We start from the raw sequence: 11,512 nt of genomic DNA on the forward strand, positions 1-11,512 counted from the left end.
TTTCCCTGAAAACAACTCCAATGAAAACTAATGTGAAAGTTTATGACCAGAAAACCAAAACAAAGAGCTGAAAGACATAGAAACTGTTGATGATTCTCTGTAGTTTGATCACTACAAGCAACCTCTTTCACTTTACATGTTGTCAGCTGATCCATGTTGTCAATTTACCAAAGAAGTACATTTGTTTTCTCACCAGTTTCTGCTTTCTGGGCCATGTCTCTGAGGAAGAGATACATAAACAGACAGGAAACTTTAGTCAACATCATTTAACAAAATGAAATAAAACTAAATAAGCAGCAGGCCTATATGCGTCACAGATTCCTTTGTCACAGCTGCTGTGCCCAGCCCACAAAACAAAGTTTAAAATACATTAGATGTGTATAACCTATAATACTCAGATGTACATAAAGAGTGAGCAGTTCACAGCCTCACAAAGATTCCTTATTCAAAACATTTTGTTCTTGCCTACTTACGTAATGGATTAATAATTTATTTCTGATGTCTCTGGTATGTCAAAGTATTTGTTGTTCCTCCCTGTCGGTGCAGCACTTTCACTTTTGCTTTAACAAGGAAGCTGTTCTCGAGTTGACCACTAGAGGACGTGCAGAGATGAGACATTAACTGTGTCAGTGTTTAGGAACAGATGAGAAAAGACCACAGTAGGAGGAGGGAGTAACTGCAGACCTCATATAGGCTACAACACAGAGCTGATGGTATACACGGGCACTGGGATTACTTTAGGTTGTTTTTATATTACAGAAGTAGTTTACTATGTTAGAGTCCCCTCACACGTAGGATGGAGGGAGTCTAAGCACTAATAATAATACCTCTGCACTTTATTCCCTGTTGTGAAACTGTCACCATCGGATGCTATATTCAGCCCCAGTCTGGATGTGTTTCTCACTGAGAGCTTCCAGTCCTGGCACAGTCAGACAGGACTGTTACAGCTGCTTGACCAGAAGACGTAACACACAGTGCTGGCTACCGTGACAAGTCCTTCCCAAGTTGTAAGTAAGTTGTGTTGTCATTCTGCAGCAGTATTTTTAAAGATTACTTCTTGATTTGATTTCATTTACCGGCCTTTCAATCCTGACTTGACTCCCATTCTTTGTCGTTGGTTGCATTTAGATACCATCATTGTGCCACCATTGCTCTTCGCAGTAGGGGTGGTATTGACCTTTACCTCAGTTTTAATAGGAATCCATCAGATTTGTTTATCAGCTATGTAGGGCTGTCCCCTAATAGTCGAGTAAACTGTTAGTAGAAGAGAAGAGTCTTAGTCAACAAGATTTCATGAGTCGGATATTTGCAGGAAAACAAACGGAGCTGTGCCATGTAGTTAGGATGAAAGTGTCAGGGGATTGTTGCAACACGGACCTTTTCTCTTGTAACACAGCACTGCTGCATGTGCTAAGTGCTAATGAGCTGCTGCCACTAACTAGTTAGTATAGCTGACTGTACGGGACTGCGAGCTCTAAGTACCAGGGGTGGTTGTTAACACAAGGGCTGGAATGAGCACTATAGCCAGAGTCGGGTGAGCAGACAATGAGACTAATGTAATGTTATTATTCTGTGAAATAAATGAACTGAATGTTCAGTCTCCGTGCTGGCTGTTTAACAGGCGACTGTTAAAATATATATATTTAAATGATTAAACAATTTCATAAACAACACAATTGGCTTTAACCAACAACCATGAGTCGACAAGAAAAATCTTTGGTCGGGGATAGTCCTACAGCGAGGCTACTAATTTACAAAGACACAACACACAAATACGATGTCATCACTTGTTAAATTTGTGTTTATTCTTCATGAAGGAAACACATACAGTCCTGATGTCTGAATGAGTACAAAGTAGCAGCAATCATTATTTTACAGTGATGTTTTCTCTTCATTTAAAACATGATGATATTTTACCACACGTGACACTACTACACCTTTAAACAGTACATACCACAAAGCGTGTATCTCTAAAGCACAATTACTGGAGTTGTGAAGTAACTCTGGTCGTTACCCTGGCTTTACACTCTCATTATTTGAGTTTGTTCCCATCACTTAAAACCCAGTATTGGCAGGAGGAGCAAATACATTGTTGAAATTCACTTTTTTAAAACAGAAATAGAATCATTCAAACACATTTACCCACAATGTGCACACAGTATATATACTGTAATATCCACCTACCTAATGTACATAAAGAAACCTGCATGTAATTATTTATTTCAGCATCCTTTGCACTCTCAAATGTTAATTATTTATTGGTTTATAGATAGATAGATAGATAGATAGATAGATAGATAGATAGATAGATAGATAGATAGATAGATAGATAGATAGATAACTGTACATAGTAGTTTATGTCTATTTTGTTGAGCTTGTTGTCCTGTTTACCTATGCTTAGTCTGGAAAAATTACTGATAAACTAGTCACTTGGTATAATTTACAATTGAAATAACTGAAATTATTTTGTTTACATATAAGATGAATAATACCAACATCAATATCCCTTAATTCAAAGGAAAGAACATTTGATCTGAAATCGAAAGTTCATTGATTGCAGTCACAGTTACTAGTGCTTAAAGAATCTGGGAAGACTTGGAAAAGAGACACCTGAAAGAAAGACAGAATTAAGAGAATATGAGTAACAATAATGCGTAATAATGGTCATTTCAGAGGTGGACTACAGTAATGATTCCTTATCCATTAATATCACAATATCAGTGCACTCCACATAGATTGTATGATTGTATTACATCAATCATCAAGACTTCTGGACGTTAAACGATGCATTGTATTGGATGCATACGTTTTTGTCTTGTTTTTGTGTGTATAAATGAACAAATCTTCAAAGCAGAGACTTTGTTATTCACTGGTTTAAAGCTACTGTGTGTGCACAAAAGCCAGAGAATCAATCATGAAGAACTAACTCTGTTGCAGACAGGCTGTTCTGCTAATTTATATTGTTTTCCCCCATGACGGAAACACATACAATCCTGATGTCTGAATAAGAACAAAGTAGCAACAATCCTTATTTTACAGTGATGTTTTGACTTGATTTAAAACTTGTTCATTTTATACCATACACGACTCTACAACACATTTAAACAGTACATAGCACAAAGCTTCTATCTCAAAAGCACAATTACTGGAGTTGTGGAGTAACTTTGGTCATTGAGCTAGCTTTATACTTATTAAGTTTGTTCTTACATTAAAACCCAGTACTGACAGGAGGAGCCATTACAGGGACCAAAAATGATGGTATTATTAGATTAATAATTATTAGATTAATAATACAAACATCATTATCCCTTAATTCAAAAGAAAGTGAAGAAGATAGGCTAGAAAAAATCTGATCTGAAATGTGAAGTTCATGAAAGCTCTCACACTTACTATTGAATATGCCTGGAAAGGTGGAGACCTAAATAATTAAAGAAAAGAAAGAATAAAAAATAATTAATGAAACTGCATCATGAACATAATTTCAGTGGTGGACTACAGTAATGATCCCTTATCCCTCAATATCACAATATCAGTGCACTCACCAGGGATTGTGTGATAGTATTAGATCAGTAAATCTAGTCATTACCTTGGAAACTCCAAGATACTTCTGGACATCAATCCATGTAGTATAATTTCGGTTGGACATCAGGAGTTTGTCCTCATAGAACAGACAGTCCACAGTAACCTTAACATTGGGGTTGTTCACCAGTCTTCTGCTTTCAGCTAGAACTTGGTCAGGATTGAAGGTGTGATGCATCACGACCAGAATTGCTGGTTTATCACCTGTAAGCACAGAGATAATACAACCAGATGAGTGAAACATAAGAGGGGAGATCCGTTTGGTTTTTATTGGCTGAGCTGTGGCAATCATTACATATTGTCGTATTAAAGTGCATTATTATTAAAGGTTTTTTTCACAGGATTTTAACATGGGCTTAAAATGAATTGAATTATTTTAAAACTTTAAAATTGATGTGGAGAACTTGTTAGCAAACAACTGCCTATTCAAACAGCAGATACAGAGCAATGTCTTTGTATATGGAAAATATTTTTGATAAAGAATTACTCATCAAACATGGACGCCATGTTCTGCATTTATATTTTATATTTTAGCACTTCCAAGCCATTTCCTACCTGGAAGTTTCTCCAGGGCCTCGCTGACATCCCTTCCAACTCTTGAAGCGACAGGACAGAAAACCAGAAGGTAGTCACTTTCTTCCGGAGAGTTCACCTCAGTTTGGCCAATGCTTTTAAGCTTTGCCACAAACTCCAGATGAGCATCATTAGTTTTTCCCGCCAAGATGACAAAGAACTTTACCTTGGAAACTCCAAGATGCTTCTGGACATCAAACCATGCAGTATCATTTCGGTTGGACGTCAGGAGTTTGTCCTTATAGAACAGACAGTCCACAGTCAGTTTAACATTAACGTTCACCAGTCTTCTGCTGTCAGCTATAACTTGATCAGGGTTTAAGGTGTGATGCATCATGACCAGAATTGTTGGTTTACCACCTGTAAGCACAGAGATAACACAACCAAATGAGTGAAAGAAGATGAAACTTAAGAGGAAAGATCCATTTGTCTCAATAATAGTGCATAAATCAAAGACATGTAAACACTCTTTATAAGGAAAATGTATTTGATAATAAATGTATCATCAAACATGGACACCAAGTCCTGCATTAACAACAGTTTAATTTAAGGGAGCTTCTAAAAATAGAAACACTGCAAGTCCAATTAGAACCTGTACAAAAACAAACATTATGGTTAGTTTGTTTCATACCAAAATGAGAAACTTTTTAACTGATTGATCAAATTTTCCTGTATTCCTTTAACTAATCAGTGTGAAATGAAGCCATTTCCTACCTGGAAGGTTTTCAGGGCCTCGCTGACGTCTGTTCCAACATTTAAAGCAGCAGGACAGAAAACCAGAAGGTAGTCACTTTCTTCTAGAGAGTTCACCTCAGTATGACCAATGCTTTCAAGCTTTGCCACAAACTCAAGATGAGCATCATTAGTTTTTCCCACCAAGAAGACAAAGAACTTTTTCTGGGACACTAAAGACAGAGAGGAATATTTGAGTTATTACTGCACTGTAACATAGTTTAGTGTAGCTACACCATCAGACCCAGATAAAAGGAAATATTGCCCAAAAATAGATCTTGGACTAGATTCAGCACAAATTGTAGAAGGTATGTTACACAACTCAGAAATGTACTACTTTCATACATTAGTTCAACTTAAAATCACTGTGTGTTGAATTTTCATATGATTATTTTAACAGCATGATCAACTTAAAAAATGCTGATTGCATACATTTTTGTGTCAGTGGAGGTGTCCAATATAAAAACAAACAAATCTTCAAAGCACAGACTTTGTCATTTCCTGGTTAAAATCTACTGTGTGTACACAAAAGCCAGAGAATCAATCATGAAGCACTAACTCTGTTGCAGACAGGCTGTTGCTGAATATCTCAAAAGCACAATTACTGAGGTTGTGAAGTAACTTTGGTCATTACCCTTGCTTTATGTTTTCATGAAATTATTTTGTTCCCCATCACTTACATTAAAATCCAGTACTGGCAGGAGGAGCCATTACAGCAACCAGAAATAATACCAACATCAATATCCCTTAATTAAAATGAAAGTGAAGGAGACAGACTAGAAAAAATCTGACCTGAAATCTGATGTTCATGACTGCTGTCATGCTTACTTTTGATGTAATTCATGGATTTGGCTAGCCAGGTTTTCAAGGTAGACTCCTGAAGAAAGAAAGAAAGAAAGAAAGAAAGAAAGAAAGAAAGAAAGAAAGAAAGAATACAAAATAATAAATGAAACTGCATCATGTACCCAGCGATTGTGTGATAGTATTAGATCAGTAAATCTAGTCATTACCTTGGAAACTCCAAGATACTTCTGGACATCACGCCATGCAGTATCATTTCGGTTGGACGTCAGAAGTTTGCCCTCATAGAACAGACAGTCCACAGTAAGCTCAACATTGGGGTTGTCCACCAGTCTTCTGCTTTCAGCTAGAACTTGGTCAGCATTGAAAGTGTGATGCATCACAACCAGAATTGCTGGTTTACCACCTGTAAACACAGAGATAACACAATCAAATGAGTGAAAGAAGATGAAACTTAAGAGGAAAGATCCATTTGTCTCAATAATAGTGCATAAATCAAAGATATGTAAACACTCTTTATAAGGAAAATGTATTTGATAATAAATGTATCATCAAACATGGACATCAGGTCCTGCATTTATAACAGTGCAATTTTAAACTGAAATTGATGAAGTTCAAAGAACTGCCAATGAGATCCCACACAGGCAGTTCTTTGAACTTTATTCATTTGAGGGAACAGCTAAAAATAGAGACACTGCAAGTCCAATTAGAACCTGTATAAAAACAAAGATTAAGTTTTTTTCATACCAAAATGAGGAACTTTTCAACTGATGGATTAAATTTCCCCGTATTCCTTTGACTAATCAGTGTGAAATGAAGCCATTTCCTACCTGGAAGGTCTTCCAGGGCCTCGCTGACGTCCCTTTCAACTCTTGAAGCAACAGGACAGAAAACCAGAAGGTAGTCACTTTCTTCTGGATTGTTCAACTCAGTATGACCAATGCTTTCAAGCTTTGCCACAAACTCAAGATGAGCATCATCAGTTTTTCCCACCAAGATGACAAAGAACTTTTTCTGGGACACTAAAGACATAGAGAAAAATTTGAGTCATTACTGCACTGTAACATAGTTTAGTGTAGCTACACCATCAGACCCAGATAAAAGGAAATATTGCCCAAAAAAGAGCTTGTGCTAAATTCAGCTCAAATTGTAGGAAGTATGTTACACAGCCCAGAACGTCACTACTTTCATACATTAGTTCAACTGTAAATCACTATGTGTTGAATTTTCTTTTGATAATTTTAAATTGATGATCAACTTAAAAAATGCTGATTGCATAAGTTTTTGTGTCAGTGGAGGTGTCCAATATAAAAATGAACAAATCTTCAAAGCACAGACTTTGTTATTTCCTGGTTAAAAGCTACTGTGTGTACACAAAAGCCAGAGAATCAATCATGATGCACTAACTCTGTTGCAGACAGGCTGTTGCTGAATATCTCAAAAGCACAATTACTGAGGTTGTGAAGTTACTTTGGTCATTACCCTAGCTTTATATTCTGATTAAATTATTTTGTTCCCCATCACTTACATTAAACTCTAGTATTGACAGGAGGAGCGATTACAGCAACCAGAAATTATTGGTATTATTAGATTAATAATGCCAACATCAATACCCCTTAATTCAAAGGAAAGTGAAGAAGATAGACTAGAAAAAATCTGATCTGAAATGTGGAATTCATGATTGCTGTCACACTTACTATTGAACATGGTTTGAAAGGTGGAGACCTAAAAAAAAGAAAGAACATAAAAAAATTAATGAAACTGCATCATGTACATAATTTCAGTGGTGGACTACAGTAATGATCCCTTATCCCTTAATATCACAATACCAGTGCACTCCCCAGGGATTGTGTGATAGTATTAGATCAGTAAATCTAGTCATTACCTTGGAAACTCCAAGATACTTCTGGACATCATGCCATGCAGTATCATTTCGGTTGGACGTCAGGAGTTTGCCCTCATAGAACAGACAGTCCACAGTAACCTTAACATTGGTGTTGTTCACCAGTCTTCTGCTTTCAGCTAGAACTTGGTCAGGGTTGAAGGTGTGATGCATCACGACCAGAATTGCTGGTTTACCGCCTGTAAGCACAGAGATAATACAACCAAATGAGTAAAGGAGAGGAAACTTGAGAGAAGAGATCCATATGACTCAATGATAGTGCATAATCCACAGACCTGTGAACACTCAATACATGGAAAATGTATTTGATGAAAAAATGTGTCATCAAATATGGACGCCAAGTCCTGCATTTATAACAGTTTAATTTTAGGGAACTGCTAAAAACAGAGACACTGCAAGTACAATTAGAACCTGTACAAAAGCAAACACTATGGTAAGTTGAATTCAAATCAAAATTAAAAACTTTTCAACTGATGGATTAAATTTTCCTGTATTCCTTTAACTAATCAGTGTGAAATGAAGCCACTTCCTACCTGGAAGGTTTTCCAGGGCCTCGCTGACGTCCCTTTCAACTCTTGAAGCAACAGGACAGAAAACCAGAAGGTAGTCACTTTCTTCTGGAGAGTTCACCTCAGTATGGCCAATGCTTTCAAGCTTTGCCACAAACTCAAGATGAGCATTATCAGTTTTTCCCGCCAAGATGACAAAGAACTTTTTCTGGGACACTAAAGACAGAGAGGAATATTTGAGTCATTACTGCACTGTAACATAGTTTAGTGTAGCTACACCATCAGATCTAGATAAAAGGAAATATTGCCCAAAAAACATCTTCTGCTAGATTCAGCACAAAGTGTAGAAAGTATGTTACACAGCCCAGAATGTCACTACTTTCATACATTAGTTCAACTGTAAATCACTATGTGTTGAATTTTCATTTGATAATTTTAAAATAATGATCAACTTAAAAATTGCTGATTGCATACATTTTTGTGTCAGTGGAGGTGTCCAATATAAAAATGAACAAATCTTCAAAGCACAGACTTTGTTATTCCCTGGTTAAAAGCTACTGTGTGTGCACAAAAGACAGAGAATCAATCATGATGCACTAACTCTGTTGCAGACAGGCTGTTGCTGAATATCTCAAAAGCACAATTACTGAGGTTGTGAAGTAACTTTGGTCATTACCCTAGCTTTCTATTCTCATTCAATTATTTTGTTCCCCATCACTTACATTAAAATCCATTATTGGCAGGAGGAGCCATTACAGCACACAGAAATTATTGGTATGATTAGATTAATATTACCAACATCAATAACCCTTAATTCAAAGGAAAGTGAAGAAGATAAACTTAAAAAACTCTGACCTGAAATCTGAAGTTGATGATTGCTGTCAAGCTTCATTTTGAAGTAATTAATGAATTCAGCTACCAAGACAGAGATCTAAAGTAAGAAAGAAAGAAAGAAAGAAAGAAAGAAAGAACATAAAATAATAAATGAAACTGCATCATGAACATGATTTCAGTGGTGGACTACAGTAATGATCCCTTATCGTTTAATATCACAATACCAGTGCACTCCCCAGGGATTGTGTGATAGTATTAGATCAGTAAATCTAGTCATTACCTTGGAAACTCCAAGATACTTCTGGACATCAATCCATGCAGTATAATTTCGGTTGGACGTCAGGAGTTTGTCCTCATAGAACAGACAGTCCACAGTAAGCTTAACATTGGGGTTGTTCACCAGTCTTCTGCTTTCAGCTAGAACTTGGTCAGGGTTGAAGGTGTGATGCATCACGACCAGAATTGCTGGTTTACCACCTGTAAACACAGAGATAATACAACCAAAATGAGTGAAACAAGATAAAACATAAGAGGGGAGATCTGTTTGATTTTTACTGTCTGAGCTGTGGCACTCATTACATATTTTCACATTAAAGTGCATTATTGTTATAGTTTTTTTGCCATAGTATTTTAACAATGGCATAACAAAATTGTAAATATTAAGTAAGTGAGTCATTTAAAGCAGTATTCACTGATTTGAAATACTCGAAAGCTTTAAAGTTGATGTGGAGAACATGTTAGCAAACAACTGCCTATTCACACAGCAGATACAGAACGATGGCTTTGTCAGGAAAGACGCAGACCGTAAAAAAAACTACAAAACTACAATCTGAAAGAGTCTATGAACCTTTAGAGGGTATAAACTACAAATCAGCAGTCATCTGTTTCCAGACACAGTGTCTCGATAATATTACATAATCCACAGACCCGTGAACACTCTTTATATGGAAATACATTTTAATAAAGAATTTGCCATCAAACATGGACATCAGGTCCTGCATTTATAACAGAGTAATTTTAGACTGAAATTATTGAAGTTCAAAGAACTTCGCAATGAGACTCTACATTGGCAGTTCTTTGAACTTTATTCATTTTAGGGAATTGCTAAAAATAGAGACACTGCAAGTCCAATTAGAACCTGTACAAAAAAACACTATAGTAAGTTTTTTTCACACCAAAATTAAAAACTTTTCAACTGATTGATAAAATTTTCCTGTATTCCTTTAACTAATCAGTGTGAAATGAAGCCATTTCCTACCTGGAAGGTTTTCCAGGGCCTCGCTGACGTCTGTTCCAACTCTTGAAGCAACAGGACAGAAAACTAGAAGGTAGTCACTTTCTTCTGGAGAGTTCACCTCAGTATGACCAATGCTTTCAATCTTTGCCACAAACTCAAGATGAGCATCATTAGTTTTTCCCACCAAGATGACAAAGAACTTTTTCTGGGGCACTAAAGACAGAGAGGAATATTTGAGTCATTACTGCACTGTAACATAAATTAAGGGGAGTTACACCATCAGACCCAGATAAAAGGAAATATTGCCAGAAAAGATCTTGGGCTAGATTCAGCACAAATTGTAGAAAGTATGTTACACAACCCCGAACTTCACTATTTGCATACATAAGTTCAACTCAAAGTCACTATGTGTTGAATTTCCATATGATTATTTTAAAATGATGATCAACTTAAAAAATGCTGATTGCATAAGTTTTTGTGTCAGTGGAAGTGTCCAATATAAAAATGAACAAATCTTCAAAGCACAGACTTTGTTATTTCCTGGTTAAAAGCTACTGTGTGTGTACAAAAGCCAGAGAATCAATCATGAAGCACTAACTCTGTTGCAGACAGGCTGTTGCTGAATATCTCTTAAGCACAATTACTGAGGTTGTGAAGTAACTTTGGTCATTACCCTAGCTTTATATTCTGATTAAATTATGTTGTTCCCCATCACTTACATTAAAATCCAGTACTGACAGGAGGAGTCATTACAGCAACCAGAAATGATTGGTATTATTAGATTAATAATGCCAACATCAATATCCCTTAATTCAAAGGAAAGTGAAGAAGATAGACTAGAAAAAATCTGACCTGAAATCTGAAGTTCATGATTGATGTCAAACTTCCTTCTGATGTAATTCATAAATTTGGCTACCAAGGTAGGCTGCTAAAGAAAGAAACAAAGAAACAAAGAAAGAAAGAAACAAAGAAAGAAACAAAGAAACAAAGAATATAAAATAATTAATGAAACTGCATCATGTACATAATTTCAGTGGTGGACTACAGTAATGATCCCTTATCCCTTAATATCACAATATCAGTGCACTCCCCAGGGATTGTGTGATAGTATAAGATCAGTAAATCTAGTCATTACCTTGGAAACTCCAAGATACTTCTGGACATCAATCCATGCAGTATAATTTCGGTTGGACTCCAGGAGTTTGTCCTCATAGAACAGACAGTCCACAGTAAGCTTAACATTGGGGTTGTCCACCAGTCTTCTGCTTTCAGGTAGAACTTGGTCAGGGTTGAAGGTGTGATGCATCACGACCAGAATTGCTGGTTTACCACCTGTAAGCACAG

The 11,512-nt window shown here is 36.4% G+C and overlaps 1 protein-coding gene across 1 annotated transcript in view; it reads right to left on the reverse strand.

Moving 5' to 3' along the window:
- The window catches only part of LOC127368643 (uncharacterized), an 83,250-nt gene that overhangs the window by 58,101 nt on the left and 13,637 nt on the right, over window positions 1-11,512 (reverse strand). Inside the window, exons 5-16 of the mRNA XM_051409685.1 lie at window positions 11,304-11,500; window positions 11,021-11,096; window positions 10,190-10,381; window positions 9,212-9,408; window positions 8,953-9,028; window positions 8,122-8,313; window positions 7,571-7,767; window positions 7,383-7,410; window positions 6,516-6,707; window positions 5,895-6,091; window positions 5,677-5,761; window positions 4,963-5,057 (exon numbers count right to left, since the gene is read on the reverse strand). Of these exons, the coding sequence (XP_051265645.1) occupies window positions 4,963-5,057; window positions 5,677-5,761; window positions 5,895-6,091; window positions 6,516-6,707; window positions 7,383-7,410; window positions 7,571-7,767; window positions 8,122-8,313; window positions 8,953-9,028; window positions 9,212-9,408; window positions 10,190-10,381; window positions 11,021-11,096; window positions 11,304-11,500 (1,724 nt within the window). The remainder of the gene's footprint in view (window positions 1-4,962; window positions 5,058-5,676; window positions 5,762-5,894; window positions 6,092-6,515; window positions 6,708-7,382; window positions 7,411-7,570; window positions 7,768-8,121; window positions 8,314-8,952; window positions 9,029-9,211; window positions 9,409-10,189; window positions 10,382-11,020; window positions 11,097-11,303; window positions 11,501-11,512) is intronic.

The sequence above is a fragment of the Dicentrarchus labrax genome, unplaced genomic scaffold, assembly GCF_905237075.1.
Source record: "Dicentrarchus labrax unplaced genomic scaffold, dlabrax2021, whole genome shotgun sequence".
NCBI classification, from domain to species: domain Eukaryota; kingdom Metazoa; phylum Chordata; class Actinopteri; family Moronidae; genus Dicentrarchus; species Dicentrarchus labrax.